Below are 19890 nucleotides of genomic sequence, written 5' to 3' on the forward strand. Positions count from 1 at the left end.
TTATCCATTCGTACAATTTCCTCCTGTTTTCAAAACCAGATTCGTTTCTATACCATCAACGTGGCATTTTTCTTAGAACTGAAGAACAATATTTCAGGAAGGAAAAAAGAAAAAGAAAGAAATAGTAATAAACAGGTTCCTTGCATCCTGCTGTCTTTCCTGACTGGATCCGAACCAATACTTTCTGAGGAGGTCAGGACATTGCAGTGTCAGTGCTGACTCAGCACCTCTGCAACATGGATCTTAGGATTCTGTCTTTAGAGGACAAAAATGTAGATATCAAATCACTACCTGCATTTTCATTATTCCTCTTTGTTACTAGGTTTTTTTTGTTACCTGTTTCAGCGATCTATTTTCCAGCCTGTCTTCAGTTATCAGCCTTCCCTGGGTGTACCTTGCAAAACTATTTATAGCTCTGTATGACACTCAGAAAATCCCATGTGGCAACATACACATTTTTTGGTCTCTCAGAGAGCAGCGATTAAACAACCACTGTGACGTTCACATTCAGTCAATGACAGCACACTAAATTGGGTGGAGCTCTGTCAAGAATTTATTTGACCCAATTAACTTGTGATTATCCAGAAGTAGAAAAATGTATACAAAGACACTTGCTGTATCCACAAGTATAAAAATATTTGGCAGCAATGAAAATGTACTAAGCAGAAACCAGAGGGCTGTCTTTGCTACCCATAGAAAATAACACTTTAAAAAAAGACTCAGATATTTTCATCCAAAATCTTTAAAATAAGTTGTTTTGAGTTTCAGAATGCTCTTGAAAATTTATGCATAAGGCTGAATTTGTAAAAAAACAAACAAACAAAGTTAGTCTTTCCAATTCTCAACAATTGCTCAACTCTGCTGGAAAGTTAAACTCTTTGTGATTTATTAGTATTTTTTCAACAGAAAAAAAAAGAAAGATATTTCCAAGAACATGACCATTCTGCACTAGTATTCACTGTTACACTTCATCTAAGTCATACGCCACTCCCGCAAATAAGAATAATGTCAGCTCCTGCTAAACAAGAATTCTGCAATGAGTCCTACACCTCACCAACCTGGAGCTTTGTTGGATCAGGAGAGGAAAACCATGCTACAACTTCTTAGGCAGCAAATTGGAATTTTAACCAAGACATACTATTACAGTGATTCTGCAGAGTTGCTATCATTTTGGCACAAGCACCTGTCACATTACACTGCACCAGTTAAAATTATTTGATATCATTTCATAGCACCACTAGTTAATCACGTGCAATAACAAGGGCAACGCTAATTGTTGTAACTCTGCTGTCAAAAGAGGTCCTGACACTACCAGAGCTTGCAGAGCCACCAACTGAATGAACGCAGTTCCAAATACTAGGAAGTTAAAAAGTCATTTACCCAAGTGGTTGGCATTTTCAGAAAATGCTTGCAGGCCAACTACCCTGGATGTAATGCCAAGAGTTCTTCTAACGAGTAGCAAAAAAGTTGTGAAAGGCACATGAAATTAGGAAATGTTTGTACTATCTACCCTATCTAAAGAGAAAGGTGTTAAAATAAACTTGGGCGTGTGGGAGCATGTGGTGAGTTAGCATTTGCTTGGGGGGGGAAGAAATGTGTGTCATAGAAGAGCAGTACTGCTGGAATATTCCAGCAAGAGCTGGATATTTAAAAATCTCTTATTTCTAAAGAGATGGGATTGGCTAATCTAACAGAAAGCCAGAGAACAGGTAAAGGGTTGCAAGGAACCTGATTCAAAATCATGTAAGAAAAGGTCTAGTCTCTGGGAGTAAATGCCTCTTCTTGGCATTTAAATAAATAAATAAATAAATAAAATTATGTCCTGGACAGTATCACAGTATTTGGAACAGTCCCTAAAGGCAGAATGACTTATTGAGGCTGATTTAAAGAAAAAAAACCCACAATCATGTCCTGCATAGCTCAAGTTCCAGCTTTATCTCCTGTGTTGACCAAGGATCGCTATCTGTGCCAAACTACACACCATGAAAGGATATATAGCTAAATAACACGTGATAAATAAACGTTTAATTCTTGATAATTTGCAGGTTGCAATAAATGGAGGAACCTGATTTAGAATCCAAATTAAGTCTTCAAATACTTATAGCACTATTTAAACTGATCTAAGATATGATGCAAACTTTTTGAACAGAAATTCTTTCATTTACTTATGTACAAAAGTATGAGCACATCATTGCTTGTAAACATTACCTTGAAATACAACTGTCTATATCAGGGGGTTGGATAGCTTAACTAAACATGTATAGAATGAATTTGACCATGTCATGGCATTTTCTGACTTCAGTTACTTCAGTTCTAAGCAATTGCCTGAGAATGTCTTGTGCATTTTCAAGTTGAACAGCAGAGGAAGGGAAAAAAGCTGTCTGTCTTTTTCAGCACTTTTTTTTTTTTAACCATTCAAAAGGTTCTTTCTTATTTCCAAATCCCCTAACGCTTAGAGAACTGGTAAAATTATGGGATTAGCAGATACAGTATTAATAATGAATTATATCCATTATCACATTAGTTGCAATTGCTGGTTTAGCAGATTTAATTTAAAATATTCCTTCTTTTCATCTAAGCACAAGCAAGAGTTTATTTGCTGTGGTTTCCTGCAGCAGCTAATCAGTTTAGATTTTCCTGTTTCTTGGTAAATGATCAGCCACTTTCTAAGTTTTCCAATGCCACTAATGACAAAATGCAACAAAGGACTGATCTTTAAGTACCGCAGAATGTAGTCAGTAAGAGCAAATTTGACAAAATTAATAAAAACTTAGCTGAACATTTCCACTGATAACATGTCCAGCTGAGTCTGATTTACTAACAGATCTAGAGATCTAATAGATCTAGAGGACCAAACTCATTGTTTCATTAGAAAAAACAGTTGATGGCAGGTGGTCTTCTCTGGAAGACTATCAGTCTATCCTGCCTATTTTGGATCCCCTTCAATGTGTTCTTGTTCAGAACCAGATAGATGAGTTTTAGTAATTCACTCAAACACCACACAGAAGATTGCTGTGGTCCCAGACAATCAGTTTTAAGGCAGAAAGCTTAAACCCGCATTAAGAAAAACAGCTGCTAAACATCACAGTCGCAAGGCAATAAGTCGGCACTACAAGTTTTTTCAGCAGCTACACAAAATGTATACTTTCATTAAAGTAACTTTTTATTAAATATTCAATTTTGTAAAATTCAGCAATGCCATGCATCAACAAGATTTTCTGCTTCAAATGTTAGGGAAATTGTTGATGGATTCACTGACAACAGGTGTCCTGCAAGCCAAGTAACATAGTAAAGTTTGGTAAGTGTGCATTCTCTCTAGGTAAGAATTTAAGAAATTAAGAATTTAAATAAAACCAGCAATTCAGCAATGATATGCTGCTAAACAGCATGAAGCACAGAAATCCAGCCAGGACAGAAAAGAGGGGAAATGTTTGAGCATGTCTCATGTCACTAGTTTATTATATGGAAAGGAAACAAAAATAAATAAATAATGTATCAAGCCTCAAGTTTTCCGTCAGAAACCCCAGCGTGGTGGACCTTTCCAGGCATGCTATGCAGTAGAGTTATGGCTACAAAAGAGAAAGCTTGGCTGGGAAGAGAAGTGCACTTGCTGAACACTTTCACAGAGCTCACTTCCAAGGGAGGGTGAAAGCTTCAGCACTCACGGCCTGGATCTCTTACAGCTGTTTTGCTAACCATAAAATGGGCATTCACTAACCCTAGTGAGTATGCTACATCCCAATCCATGTATCTTAAGGTCACTTATTACTGTGATCCTGCTGGCGTGACCACAAGCCCAACACTTGCTAATTAAACTCTACTTATGCTTTTCTGAATCAATGATAGGATCGATATTATTCCCTGTTTCAGGTGATAATTTCAGCATTTTAAGAAGCGTTTCCACAATAACGTTTAAGTAAAAAAGGATATTCCTAAGTCCATTGCTTCACTCCATGACCTACAGTGCAATGAGTTCCATTCCTTGTGTAGGTTGGAGCCTCTGGCTGAGCTCAGGGACTCCACTGGGAAGATCAAGATACCACACCCTTTTCCAGAAGCTCCCGAACTCCTGAGTATTCCTGCACTACACCACCCTGCCTCAAGCAACAATCCTTCTTCCATTTGTGTAACGTGCATCTACAGTTCCATATGCCAAATCCATTCAGACTCTTCTCTGTCTGTTGGCTGACAAACCAGGACATGGTAAGTCAGGGTGCATCAGACCTACTACAAATGCCACTGCTGTAGCTGATCTTTATCAATAAATCCAGGTTAACTGAATGCTGAATGAACTGTGCACATGCTGATCATTCTCACAGATCAAACACTTGCACATATCTGATCACCATTTCTCTGTAATTTCCAGCCATCCCAAGGCTGGTAAGAGTGACTGCCATATGTGGCTCTGATCTCATCCAGTTTACTGGTCATACCAAAATTTTGACAAAATTATTCATTTTCCATCTAGGCAACATCTCTGGATTAAACATCTAAAAGAAGGATGCACCAAGTGAAATATGGGGACAGGGTAGACATCGTGCAGTAATAGAACAGAATTCAAAGCTTTGTTTTTCATTCAAAACATTGTATATCATTTCAAGCATCAATAATCATTTTGCTGCAAGCAAAGCTTGCTAATGATGTTTGCACAACAGGGAAGGAAGGATTTACCATATTGCTATTAGCTGGCAACTGCTGCACTGGTAAAGAAAACCTTATTCAGCTTTTCATATTGCTGAGACTTTGCTTTGCATTAAGCACAAGATGTCACAGCTTCCAAATGTAATGTGACAACCTAGAGCATTTTACTGAAAATACAAAGATGGCCTTTGAAAATAATTATAGAACAACAAGAAAAAAAGAGATGAAGAGAAGCGAATACAAAGAAATACTTTAAATATCCTCATGTATAATAAAAAGCTCCCATATTTCATACCAGAAGTAAGAACCTCCTGTTTCCACTGAAACTAATGGCCCTACTGCTATTAACATCAACGGAACCGGAGTTCTTTGTTTCAAAATGCCAGTAGGCATCCAGTCTGTTGAAGACTCCAATGTACTTCCCTTCTATGAATACAGCCGTAGCTAATCCCTGATACAAATCCAAGTTTCCTGATACCCTTTCATAATAATCGGTCAGCCAAAGAGCATATATCCATCGCAATGATACCAATTAGAGCACAGTAATTTTCTAAAGAAAAAAACTTCTCCCAATTCTTTGTATAAAAATTAAAAAAAAAAATAAAGAAATCTAAAAATTTGACATATTTCTCATTACAAGCTATGAACTTCTTCATTTAGGTTTTTACATTCCCTTCCGATCATGGTTACAGTTTGAGTGGAGGAATTACTTTTCCATTATGCTATCAAGCTTTCTAAGATCATTAAAGTCTTTACCATCATTGTTAAGACTATCAGAATACAATCCCAGATTCATCCCGTCCCTCGCTTTAGGGATAACATTCATTTTCCTGCACCTCACAAGCAAAAGGAAACTAAAAGACACCACCTATTTTCTGTTCTATTAAACTTAAGTTAAAAACCACACACAGGAACTTGCAATAACCTTCTGAATATAACAAACACATGCGCTAAGTTCACCTCTTCTCTCTCTGACGGTATGTAGGCTAAACTATTTTCCCTAGATTTGATCTGACCTCACTAATCCTTGTAAACTGAACCAGAAGAGACCTAGAATGCTTCCATGCTTTCTACATAACTGTGTCTGTAAAACCTCTGCCAGGTTGTTATGAGTCCTGAGATTTTTCCCACTTGATCAGAGCCTGCTCACACAGCAGGGCCTGGAGTGCAGCGAACTCACCAGCAGCAGTCATGCAATGACTGCTCATGTCCTGAACTCTGGCTCTTCTGCACCCACGCCCTACTGCAAGAAGAAACACAACTGACTCTGCTTTATGCAGATGGGGAAGGCAAGCTGTGTTAGCAGATGCATGTTGTGGTGTGTGCTAACAACAAATTCTGAGGCTCAAGGTACTGTAAGACAACTCCCCAGGATCATTCTAAATATTCCACAGACAGTTCTCTTGCAGATACCTTTAGTATGCACTAACTAACCTTCTGTCCCTTCAACAAACTCCTCTGAACCTGGTTCCTTCAGGCTTCCTTGTACTATTAGCCTCTGTGCAAGCAGTATTTTCCTGTCCTCTATCTCCTCCCTCCTTGCTTCTACCCAGAAAGATGTAAGGAACAGAAAACAAAACACACAGATGTTCAGAGAGCCTAGATTCTGTAAAGAAACCTTCTTAGAAAAGGTTTCCTGCTGCCTCTCTGTCACCATCCCGTCTGTCATCATCTACCTCATCAACTTGGTTCACTGCAAGGTTGTCAGGAATGGCACTAATAAGATTACGCTCCAGTTCCCAGGACCACACGCAGAAAACAGAGCACGTGTGAGGCTAGGCACTGCTTACCAGCTGAAGGTGGGCTGCTTGCCTGCTTTTTCTTTTAAATAACAAGACCAAAATATTACAGCATATAACATTTCTTATTTTATCACGAGCTCCTACTTAAGAATCTTCTCACGATGTAACTGTATCCTGAAAAAGCAATCCTAAATTTACCTTTCTAGGTCAAGATACTCAAAGGAACGTTGGCCAAAGACTGAACAAAAATCACTGTTTGGTTTTTTTGGATCTTGTGTCCAGCAGAGAAAATAAACCTCTTCCCCTGCCCCTGCTTCTTACCCAAAGCAAACAAACTAACAACAAGAAAGAAAGAGGGAAACAGTGTAAAAGGACTAGGCAAACTGTAAGAAGCAATAGTTATTCTAGCGGTCAGCATGAGCGATGTGATATATAAATCCCTTAACTTTCTTCAAGGCTGGTGTTGCTCAAAAATGGGAAAATAAGGGAACATTAGTTGCACAACTGCAAAAAGTAACGTCAAACTTGACAATTCATTAGCAAAGTGAATTTATAGTGTATGGGTTTGAGTGACACTTCACAGCTAAATCAAAAATAAGTTTGTGTTTATTCTTTTTATTTTGTGATCCTGAAAAATGGTTAGTAAGCAGGCTTAAAGGAAAATACTTTATGAGTAGAGAAGCTAAGGAGAGAAGAGAAGAGAAAAAACTGGTGTTTAGGATTTGTAGAGCAGATCACAAAATCATGCAGTCACTGATCAAAATCGATTTCCAGAGGTTTTTATACTAGCACCTGTCAGGACTCCATTCCAATGCCATAACTGTGCATACACGTCACAGCAAGGGGACCAACGACAACCAGCAGATGGTCACCAAAAAGGTACACTTGCACGATGACATGCAGACGATACAGCCTGCAGTGGGGTCTCCCACGGCTAAAACCACAAGATGAGCATAGCTGAGGAAGCAAGAGAGCCACTGTGAAAGGATGATTTGTCAATGCAGGTGTCCCATCACGACAATACTGAAAGCGTTTGTAAATGGCATGCCTTACCGCTCTGATTATAGCGTGTGCTCTGCTAAGGTATCCATGGAAACTTAGGAAAAAGATGTTAAATTTGTTAGATCTGTTTGGCACAAGGAATGGGGCCTACCATAACCACAGGTATTTTGATCTTTAAGTACAGAGAAAGCCTCAAGGGCCCTTGAACAAAGATGAAATTTGCAACATTGAATTGTCATGGGAATTTGGGAAATATTTCCCAAACAATGACCAGGAGGTGGCAAAGATGCATTACAGAAACCTGGTTTTATGTCCTCATTATCCCTTACTAGAGAAAAATAGCTCGATTGCTATGAAAAGGAGGGATAGACTAAAATACCCACGTCAGACTTCATGTGGAACAAGAGGAAAAAAGTATGCACACACACAACAGGTGAGCATGGAGCACTCTGAACTCTGAAATCCTTAGACTGAGTACACACAGAGGCTGTGCAAACCTCTAAGGAGTGGTCCTGAAAAGCAATACAGATGTACATGTAAAATATATCTAGAAAGGGACAAACCAAAGCAGTGCTCACAGATGACTCTCTATGCTGCTTGCTTCTCCCCTAAGGAGAATAACTTCCCAAGAAGACTACAGCAGGTTGGGCACATTTCTGCAATACAGAGATAGTCTTCAGAGACTAGAGTAAATAAACTTCCAAAGATTACATAAAATTGTTACTCTAAAATTGCAGTCACATACACACTACTCTCTAGACTCCAAACGATAAAAATTGTTTGAAATGCCTCTCAAAATTCCTAGGAAACTGCATCTCCAGAGCACAGACTGTAAGCGCTGGTCAAAGCGTTCAAGAACCAGTGTCAGAAGAAACAGATGAAGAAAGACCCTCCCCAGGTCTCCTGTACTTGCAAATTGAGATGCTCTGGGAACCGATCTGTGTGCCCAGCATGCTGCAGAGCAGACACAGTAGGGATAATGGGGCCAGCGAGCCCCAAACGACTCCAGCACACGACCAGATCCCAGCAGCGTGCCAGCACCAGGGCAAAGCAATGCCAGAGCGATGCAGTTCCTAAAGCAGTTCTCCCATGTCCTTGACACACCCTTATGCAGCCCTCAGCAAAGGCACTGAGAAAACAAGAACAAAGGCAGTCCAGCCTGAGTGCCGGCCTCCACGTTCTGAGCATTTTCCTTTATTTACTTACTTTTTTATTAGAACTGACTGCATTTTCCTTTTCTTTTACATGAAAACCTTTCTCAAACCCCTCTGAGGCAGGCTTTGAAGGAATTTCCTGTTTTAGTACCCACTGCCATCCTAATTTTAAAACACTGCAAAGTTACTGCTTTAATAATAGTTATGACAAAATTTAAAACTTGTATTTGTTTATTTTAAATGCATATCGCTATGTTTCTTAACACAACAGCAAACGGGTCATAGCTGACATATTTTGAGTAACAAAAACTGTGGAAAGTTCTTTTTAAGACCAAAATGTGCCTGGCGACTGAGGAGAGGCAGTTTTAATTTAATGACCGAGGAGCCAGAACATTTGGTAGAGTTAAGAATGAGAAGTCTTCACGTATGTTACAGGCATTTCACATCACCGAAGTCCATACTTGACAGAAGCATTCCCTGAGCGCAATCCCGACGTCTTTGGCCTTACATCACAAAACAGCTGCACACTCTTCAGGAAAACATCTGGGAAGCAAGCAGAACATTTACAGCCATGGCTCATGGACTTCAGAACTCATCCTGAAACAGATTCCAAGCCCTCCTGGTGTCTCTTTCATCGCTGGGGAAATACATGTACAGCTGGGCAGGTCTGAGCCACAGTGTCATAACCTGGAGTTTTACCCGTTTCTATTTTCAACTAGCAAGGCTGTTTAACAGGAAAGTGAAAAGCATCAAATATAAGCTGAATATGTAAGCAACTGGTGGTATTTATGGACACACACAAAGAGAAGCAGCTTAGTGAAATCGTTAATGGCAACTCTTCCCTACTTTACATTAAAATAAATAAATAAAAGGAATAGAGCCAAGCTCCCCCCAAAGGTTTCTTCATACCTACTTATGGTCATGGCTGCTCTTGTTCTTCTCCTTGGAGGACCTGCATTTGAAGGCAGTTTTTTATTCTTTACCCATTTTCCATTATTGTTCACTGAGAGCCTGCATAGCTTTTTTTAATACTCAGATAAACCAAGTTGCTCTTTTGCAATATGTACAGACTAAACCTGCCACAGACAGACATTACTAAGGCTGTAAGTGTTGCACTCTTTGAAGTCAAACACTTCTGAAATCCCGCCTTCCACAACATCAAAAGGTAGAACTAATCCAGGTACAGAAAATGGAGGTGACGGGATCCTTTGGTGGTTATTGCTTTAAACTTAAAAGTACTTTAAGTTTTTTGTAATAAAGGTATGGTTGTTTGGGGCAGTTATCGATAGAATAAGTGACGTCAGAGTAGATGATAGTAAAAAGCGTTTGGGAGAAGAGAGTGCAAGGTAAGACAGCAGTCAACTCTCATATTGCCCAAACAACAGTGACAGGGTCAGAGAGCGTAGCAGAACCCTAACCTTGACGTTTATGTGCACAGACCAGCTCTTTTGTCGCTGAGGCAGCACTCTGCTCTCCTTGCACAGCCTCCTGAAGGCTGCTCCAAGTTCAGCTGGCACCCACAGCCACTGCAGCCTGTTCCTGCTCCTGGTGGCAGCCGTGTTTGAGACGTGCTCCTCACGCCCTCAGGACCCACTTAAAGTACTGCTAACCCCACACATCTGCCAGACAAAGCAGCCCCTGGACAGGACAGAGCTCCTGGGGCCTCAAGCAGTCCTCGGGGAGCCTTGCAGCCACAGAGCTGGGCAGCACCTCCCCTGCTGCTGGCCCAGCAGGAATAAACTGAACACCCAGACCAAAACCTTACCGGGTGCATGCCATAAGGGAAAACTTGTCAGCTGGCTCAGCACCACCCAGTTCTAAGCCAAAAGCGCTGAAAGTCAGTACAATTAGAAGTTTTACATGCAACAGCTCCTGGACACGAGCAGTTTCACCCAGGCTCGCACTCAGCAAGCTGCAGATACCGCAGTGCTGCGCTAAGCAAAGCCGTGCAATGACTGGCACACAGCGCATGCAACACTTTGCTGCTTCACCTCCAGACATTTCTCCTGCGCATTGCATGCTGCTGCAATAAATGACTGCAGCTTCAGCACTGTCAATGCCCCAACACTCCCTAAATCACGTTTTATCCCCGAAGTCTTTTTTTTTCCTCTGACAGCCTCAGCATTCCAGAGAGTGGAAAGTACATAAAGGTTTCTGGCATAACAAATCATTGATTTACTACCTGGTATTCCACCTCCCCACAAAATCCCTCCTGCACGCATTCTCCCTGTGCCACGAGTTACTTGATTTCAGCACCGCACTGCCCTAACCTTGCAACTTGGCAGAAAACAAAGCCCAGGACTCCCTGCCACCCAGCAGCCTAATGAACCTGTCATTCTCTCCTCGCCTTTGTCAGCTGCTTGCCGGAGAACTGCTACAGGCAGCTTCACACACAACAGACAGAAGAGACTTGATTTGGGAAGCACTTAAGGAACACAAACACGAGGGGGGGGGAAGATGCTGTAAGCATCGTCTTGAAGACTCAACTAGCTTCTAATTAGCGTTGTTGTGTTGTTTGCAAGGGACGCCCCGTGCCTCCTTTTACTCCACACGCACTGCGGTTACGCTGTGTTACTCCAACCATTCCCCGGATCCCAGCACGATCCGTATAAACTCAACCTTTCAACTTTCCCCCCGCATTGCCACCGCCACCTTAGGCTCAGCAGCAGCTTTCTCGACTCCCTGCAGCGCTGCTGGGAGGAAGGGACAGGGACGGGGATGTTGGATGCGAGCAGGCTGTGCCTGCATCCCCCGGGGCTTTGGTCACCCACCCAGATCACCGCACCCCCGGGCCCCTCATCCCTCCCCAGCCTCCTCCCCCATCCTGCAGGGGCCGCCTTGATGGGTTTCATCGGGCACAGCACCATCACGAAGGGACCCAAAAACCTCGTTTGGGGCCGCCAGGATCCAGCCCCACTATACCCAGTTCCCGAGCCGAGCCCCGCAGCCCTCTCCCCCCACCCCCCCGGCTTTTCTTGCACCACATCGCCCAAACAGCTACAAACACCCCCTGCCTTTATCCCTGCCCCCCAGGGGCACCCCATTCCCAGCCCAGACCCCTCTTTTCCCCCCGGGAGCCCCCCAAACCCCCCTCAGGCCGCCGCTTTGTCCCCGCACCCGGCCCCCCCGCCTGCCGCAGCGCCGACCCCCGGGGACGGGGCGGAACAGCGCTGCCTCAGGGGGATCTCGGGGGGGATCCCTGCGGGTCTGCAGCCCCCCGTGCTCCCCCAAACCCCCCGGTGTCCCATAAAACCCCCGTGGCGGTGCCCCCCACCCCTCCACCGTGCGGTCCCGGCCGCCTCCCCCCGCTCGGCGCCGCGCTCCTGCATTGCGGCGGCCGCCCTACCTGCCGCGCCGCCCTCGCTCTCCGACATGGCCGGGCACCCTTCCTCCACCTCCTCCTCCTCCTCCTCCTGTCGCTGCCCGGCTCGGCTCGGCTCCCTCCCGGCCCCACCCCGGCCCTGGCAGGGGCGGCGCGGCCCCTCCCCGCCGCGGCAGGGGCTGATCGCGATACGGGGAGGAGGGGGGGGAACGGGGAGCTGCTGGGGGCGGTGGCGGCTCTGCAGGGCTCGAGGTGCCCTTGGCAGGGCTCTGCCACCCCCCCGGGATGAGCTCGGAGGGGATCACCGGGGGCTGCAGGACCTGGGAGAGAGACGCGGCCGCCGGCGCTCCAGCCGGGAGAGTTTGCCTAAGTGAGAAAAGCCGAGGGTAAAAATGAGGCTGGCATCCTCCCGGCCGCGATCCTGCGGCTGGAGGAAGTGTTTTCCTCTCTCCTTCCCCTGCTTCTGGGGTCTGTGCTTATTTCCCAGCCCCAGCAGCCGTGCGGGCTCTGACAGCGCTGCCCGCGGCTCCCACGGAGCAAATAACCGAGGGCAGGAGCTGCGAGCACTGCCTCAGCCCCTCCTGCCTCAGGACACCACCCTGACAGCCGGCACCGGGCTTTGTTAGGGTCACACAAAGCTTGTCCCGAGCCCTCCCATCGAAGCTGTCGCTGTGACGAGGCAGGATCCCGGGAAACCCTGGAGGAGGCGAGAAGCTTGAAGCAAAACCCTCCAGGCAGCAGCTGCTCACTCAGCACAGCCCTGGTTTTCCCCAGGTTTTGTTCCCTTTGAGGAGCCAAGGTGTGGCATGGAGGTAAAACCCCAGCAAACTGCTTCACACAGCTTCACACAGTGGCCTGCAGCAGCCCTAAAAAAGAAGATTGCCTCCCCAAACCTGCTGTCATAACCAGAGCCATTGCTCAGCTCCCCAGCTCGCTGCCTCCCAAAAGGATTTGCCAAGCCACTGAGGAGCAGGGAGGGAAGGAGCACGCCATGAAGGCTCCCAGGACCAGCAGCGATTGAGCAGCTCATGGCATGAGGCTCCTCAGCTGCATGCGTGGTTCCCTGGGGAGATCCCCGGCCACAGGGATCGCTTGTAGGATCTGCCAGGAGCAGGGCCGGCGTGCACTGGAATTGCTGCTGCCTGCACCATGCCATGCAACAAAGGGGAACATCTGGCCAATGGGCTGCTTTAATTACGTATTTATAGTCAGGCTGAATATTTATGCTGCCATTAAATGGCCTCGGAAATAAGAAACCAAACAACCCCAATGCTGGGTTTCCTGACAAGAGACTTAAATAGCAACAAAGTTTTGCTTCGGGTTAAATACACTTCAATAGCAATTGATCGTACCCTTTAGAAGGCACTGAGATAATTAACAAAGGAAGGGGGAGAAGCAAAAGAAGCAATCAAGAAAAACAAACACAGACCTGAATCGTATACTCTCAAGGAAAAAAAAAAAAAAAAATCATTATATGCAGGCTAGTCTTCCATGTGATGCTTCGAGCAACAAGACAACACACATAAAAATAGCATTTGCTGGGTACAGACATCTTTCCGAATGTCAAGGCAGTGACTACATTATTCAGTATCAAGCCAGGTTGCCTAAGTTACGCGCTCAGCTGTAGGTGTTTTGAATAATGCAGCAGGAGAATATTTGAACGCATGTGACTGCTGGTTTCAGAAATAAGACCCTTTCCCAGAGAGCTTAGCATCTCCTTTTCAAATCTAATGAGAGGAACCAAGTTAAAAAAAAAAAAAAAAATTAGACTCACAATCTAAAATATAAAACAATGGACTAAGACACCCTAAATTGTGTTTTGCTTTATATAGATAAAACTAAATCATGCTGAAAACTACAGAAAAATAAAACCATACATTATTTTTTTCCTGTCAACTCTCTCCATTGAAAACAAATTAAAAATATATTTCATATGAAAGAAAAAACACCTTCAGAAAGGGTTACCATAACAAATAAGCCCACTCAGGGGCTGGAAACACTTTATTTTGATTCCTTGGGAAGTTTGTCACTTTTATGGTCTTCTTGATATGTTGTTTGGAGTCTGTGGTTTTAATGGTTGAAATTTTATAAGCATAACAGGAAACGAGTCTAAATATAATAAATAAAATGTAAGAGTACAGCAGATAGATTTTGAAAAGAACAGCAAAGTAAAGTCATCTGCATTCTCTGAACACCTGCTCTAATGAACACATAGATGAGCTAATTTGCTTGTCCCCTACACAAGGTTCAGTTTCAGTACGGATCTGGAAAGAAATTTTTCTCCTTCTCAGTGAACCAACATCAGCTGGTTTAGTACATTGCAAGGGAGTAGCAGCACAAAGGAAGAACCTTTCTCTGACTCTGAAACGTCACAGTGTTTTTGTAAGACTACCAAGGCACCCATCAGCATTAAATTCAAGCACCTGGTCCTGTATTTATTACGGTATTAGTGTGACTATGCAGAGAAATGCGATTACCGTGGACGCTTGGGATAGCCTTCTGCTCAAGTTCCCTCTCAAGCACCTACTCGGGATTGATACCTCTCAAACGCAATCAAGAACAGTGATTTAATAGACTGTATTTTGCATCCACAGAGCACTTCTCCTAGGTGATTTCTAGAAAGCTGCAGCCTCAAACCATTCAATCCATCACACAAGGGGCTCAGATATGCCAGCATAAACTGACAGTACAGGAATAATAGCTGTTGAACCTCACTCTGATTTTAATGGAGCTACCACATAGATGTTAGGCATTAGCATCAATGAAAATTTCATGAGAAGGCTGAAGATCACTACAGTGCCCTCTCAGGGCCATATTCACATGTTGTGAGTGCTGCACCAAACTGTGGCCAGCCAGTGAAAAGAGCTACGTGCTTCTCACACATGATGATGGGGATTCGGCAAGGCGCTGCTGGGTAGCACTGAGAATCAGCAAGCTGAAGACGCGAGGCACAGAGACCTGGAAGGAATGCAGGCATCTGGATATTGCTTTTAATGCGTCTGACAGCAAGATGGACAGATCTTGTTACAGACGTGGAGATCAGTGTGCCACATACCCAATACCAGCACCAGGGAAAGTGGGATCTTTAAAAGCCACAAAGCATTTAAAGCAAAAGAAGCGAGGGTAGGTAATAATTCCTCCTGTACTGGCAGCTCAGGAATCCCTCAAAACGCTATGTCTACCTGCTCAATTAAAATACCTAGGGTAATGGTTGCATACTGCAAAGACTCCTCTGAGGTACTTTCTGGAGCACCATTAAACGTATAATACCTGATGTTTTTGTCATCTGCGCAGTTACTGCAATCTCCTCCTTCTTTCCAGCTGTATGGTTTTCCACTTTGCAGCACTTTTACCTCTCTAGCTTTGCATATTGGTTTGCGTACTAATAACTTAGAAATTAACTTCATTACTGAGCCAATTGGCAATCTGTGTTTTCCTAGATGGAGTTGATATCTTCCCCTTTCCTCTTATTTTAATACTCAAGAAATCTTTATAAAGACAAGAAGAAAAGCTATTCAGCACTATCACAGCTTTTCAATAGAGAAATACATGAGCACATACAAATATGAAGGGTTTCTTCAAAAGAACGGTTTATGCAGTTTTTGCCTCTCTTTTATACATTTCTCGTTCCTGGTATGCCAGCATCAGTTGGAAATGCTCATTCTCAGAACAGAACCTGCACAGGATTCTTCACCGTTTCACAGCAGGAGGTTTCTGCAACAAACCTGCTGTGCTGTAGGTACTGAAAGTGCAGATCTTGTGCCCATGAATCTCTGGCAATACATTACTCATTTGGAGAGTACTTTCAAACACGGACAGGGAAGCCCAATACTAACCACTGCTTCCACTGTTTTTGTTGTTGTTTTGTATTTACACCTTTTTTACAAACTATATAATTTAGATATGCTGAATGCTGCACTGTCTCTCCAGTGGTAACACACAGTAAATATTCAAGAGTTTTATTGTGGATCCCAACACTAGGAACGTGCACAATGCAAAAGATGGATTGAGTCCCAAAAAGTTTCCACTCACATTGTATGTCCTGAACTCAATTCTTCCTTAAATTCACTGTTCTTCTTCTACCTTGGTTGTATAAAAAATAAATTATTTAACTTCATGAGATCACACTGTTCTCATTTCCCAAAAGTAACAAAGCTGCATGTGCATCAACCCGTAAGCCTAGCTTTGTTATCTGGTTCCTGTGAACATAAACAGTGATTAAATAAGTAATGAGCACATTGGTCTCTACTGAAGTGAACAGAAGTGGCAGGTGACTACAAAAAAAAAAAAAAAAAAAAAAAAAAAGCAGCAGCCACCTGCAAAAATGAGGAACTCCAGTTTGGGCAGACCAAAATCCTGCATACGCTACTTCTTCTGGCCTCTGCTCAAGGGAATGCATTGGTACCCCTCAGGAGGCATGTCCGGGTGTTGTTGTGCACAGCCATACTTTCAAGACTGCTTCACTGAACTAAATGGCAATACCAAATTTGCAGTGTTATTTGTAGTGTGAGTAGTAACTTGGACCCTTAAAAATATCCTGTACCAGACTGATTATAATGAATTTGACAGTGTAAAGGAGAACCAACTCAGAAAATGATCAACCTTGACAAGTCACAGAGGAGCATAATCTCTCATTGTGCACCTGTGATACATAAAAACATCATCACAGAAAGATATCAAACATTTACAGTTACCAGGCTCCTACCTGGTCCAATTCCTGTTGTTCAAGTAAATATTAGAAAGAAAAGGCAACACATTGAAAGATAGGCAGCACAATTAACACGATGCTCCAAATAAACTTTATCCAAGGGGAAAACTTGAAACTAGAAGGATACACAGCTTCCACAGCTTCATTACTCATAGGGAAACTGTCACTGAGGTTCCATGTGGGTACACGTCAGGTTGGTTATGGGTGGTGTTTTTCCTAAGCCATTTGAGAAACTGTGTGGCAAATACATAAATATAAGGATATCAACCTAGATCGTCAAGATTAGTACAGAATGGATCAGAAGAGTGGGCACTACAGCGCACATTAGATTACATCCATCTCACCCCGTATCTGGGAGGTATAAGTCATCGCAGACAGATACATGTAGAGAGGAATAAAGCAAGCTTAAAGGCCAACTGAAGAAATGCAGAAGAAGCGTAACAAAGTCATAGAGCAAACAATAAATGACACAATTGGTTTTACAAGAAACTACTTAAAGTACACAGGGGAATCTATACCTACACCTTAGGCCAAACACATTGATTATTACTGGAGTAAATCTTAATGAATTCACCAACCTCCAATTCAGCAAGGCAGCAGGGCCGCTAAGCATTTTAGATTTTGAAAGAAAATGAAAAATAACCCAAAGCGCTCTGACATTCAAAAAAGGTGCCTAGTGAACACTGGAAATGTTTTTACTATAATATACATGTTTTCATAGGCTTTACAACCTTTAAAATTTCATGCACATGAACATTATATGATTTGATTTTTGCTTCTAAGTGTATTCTCCAAAAATAAAAAGCTAAACTCTTAAAGGTCTCTTATAAAGACTTGCCTTAGAAATGGTCTTGAAACGTAATATTCAAATATAAGTGATAAATTTTTTTCAGAGCATAACTTTAAAAATATATATTTGATAGAAATTATGCTTAGGACTTACAATGGTACTATTTATTCAGTCATTGGTAGATAAAGCATAGTAAATTACACAGATATGAAGAAAAAATAGAAATACTCCAAGATGTAGTGGAAGTGGATATGTGAGTATGAATCCTCTTGTTGCAATCTGTTCTTACAAAACATTTAAGAACATTCCGATAACTAACACATTTGGAAAAATTAAAGAACTAGATCAGTCAGTGACTGAGTAATATATTTACTTTTGCCTAAAATATCTGAGATTAACAGTATCTTGAGTATCACCAACATTTCCTCAAAATCTTTATGTGCCACTAGTCTCTGCACATTCTTTTTTAACTACCACATACTTCTATTTTTGGAATCCTTAATGAGGGCACACATCCATAAATGAAAGTATCTAATATCCCAAATGAACAGAGCGAGGCTTTCTGCTTGCTATCTTGATATCTATCTCAGCATGAAACAGATGAGACCTCTGATGGTATTTTCTTCCTCATCACTAAAGAGATGACAATTCCATAAGATTATACCACTCTATCACTGGTTGTAAACTCCTTCTGAAGGAAAACATTGACACCAGTTTTTGAAGATTTCTAACCGTTCAAAAATAAAGGCTGTGAATCTGTAAGTCATACTATTCCTGCAAAGGTGAGGAATTATTTTGAGCAGTAGTAAGTAATGAAAAAGTCAAACTATGTAATAACTAACAACTCAACAATCATATTACAAAGATAGGACTCTTTTAAGAAAATTAGTTAATCCTATACAAGATTAACATCACTGAAATAGTTTCTATAAACGAATGTTGATTTAATTACTACAATGGGTACATAAAAAATAGAAACAAAAATAAGCTATTTCCTGTATTTACACAAATGTAAACAAGAATACAGTCTGTCCCCGACTTCAGAATTCAATCATAGATAAAGAAAAAGAAAGAAGACAGCAGAGCTCTACTGGCTTACAAATGCAATTGAAATCGGAAGCAGTAATTCAAATCTTGCTTTGATGAAACAAATCAGTGACTTGGAGAATGCTGTTATTTGTCCATTTTCATTTAAATATGACAGTTTGCACCAAAATCTTTCAAGTGGAACATACAATGCAAGAAACATCATTCTTCTTAAAAAAAAAAAAAAAAAAAAAAAAAAAAAAAAAAAAAAAAAAAAATCTGTTGATTTTGCTTGTGGTATTTTCAGTAATGATTTATTATTTCAGTCTTCTTTGCCAGCAGAAAAGAATCTTGTTGACATTCCTCTAAGTGTTTAGGCTAAATCATTATTAAAGTGCTTGATCCTGGTAATTGAATAAACCAAGAATTTGTTCAGGAGAAAAACTAACACTTTAAATGTCACCTCTTTTTAAAACTTAATCACCGTAAAGCTGTTTTAATTCCTTAAAGAAGTATAATCATTTTAATTTGCCTTTTCATTGCAAAAGAATCATCACATAATATTGACCCCATTGTTTGCAATAAAAATATTGACCCCATTATTTACATTAAAATCTGTTATTTATTTATTTACTTATTAGTGAAAATTATCATTTGGGAAAAGTGAAAAGTAATTATTTTACTATAATATCTCTGCATGTGTATCTTATAAAATGAGAATTTTTGCAGGCCCCAAAAATATGCCCATTCCTTTTCTTATTTAAGACATGATGGCAACTGTGATCACAACTTTTTTCAGCTGGATTTGAAGTCTTTTCAAATCAATGGAAATCTCCCATTGGTTTCAATAATTTAAAATCGTTCCACCAAACACTGATGATAGCTGTCCCCATATCTGGAAACTGTATAATAGGGGATGTAATGTTTGGTAATATTTCAAATATTCTTGAGCTCACGCTTCATTAACCAGAAACTCATCCACAGCACCACAAAGACTGTCACAAAATTTGGATTGAGATGTTTTTAGAGTCTGCTACTTAATAGAAGGGTTTGTGTTTTTTGTTTTTTTTTTTTTGCAGTTTTTTTTTGTTTGTTTGTTTTTTGTTTTTTTTTTTTTTGGTTTTAAGAAAACACGAGGATAGAACATGCTGAGAGGGAGACTAGATTGCTTTCAGGATCAGGCAACAACAGCAGGTCTCAGCAAGGACATTTAGAAACCCAAACAGATCAAATGTACAGAGATTAATGTGTTCACACATCCATGGTGTCCTGTCTTTGAAACAAAGGGCAGTGAAAGTAAATGTAGGTGCTTCTTTAAAATCAGTTCAGCAGAAAGAAAATTGACAGGGAGCAAGCACAACATAAAAGCCATCACTAAAGGGAGCTGTACTCAGTTTGTTTAGAAAGGCAGCATAACCTTTCACGTGAAAAGAAGTACTTGACACTGTTTATAAATAGTGAAATGTGTAAAAATACTGTTTAAATCCATTTGACATGTCTCTTTC

General features: G+C 41.7%; 1 protein-coding gene across 2 annotated transcripts in view; it reads right to left on the minus strand.

Annotated features, from left to right (window-relative positions):
* Positions 1 to 19890, minus strand: part of HSPA12A (heat shock protein family A (Hsp70) member 12A) — an 83284-nt gene that overhangs the window by 48693 nt on the left and 14701 nt on the right. The window contains exon 1 of one of the 2 annotated variants that reach the window (XM_038181286.2): positions 11886 to 12005. The exons of the other annotated variant lie outside the window; for it this stretch is intronic. Within the exon in view, the coding sequence (XP_038037214.1) occupies positions 11886 to 11913 (28 nt within the window). The 5' untranslated portion in view covers positions 11914 to 12005. Of the gene's footprint in view, positions 1 to 11885; positions 12006 to 19890 lie in introns of those variants that run through there. 2 annotated transcript variants of the gene reach the window in all.

Source organism: Anas platyrhynchos, chromosome 6 (genome assembly GCF_047663525.1).
Source record: "Anas platyrhynchos isolate ZD024472 breed Pekin duck chromosome 6, IASCAAS_PekinDuck_T2T, whole genome shotgun sequence".
NCBI lineage: Eukaryota > Metazoa > Chordata > Aves > Anseriformes > Anatidae > Anas > Anas platyrhynchos.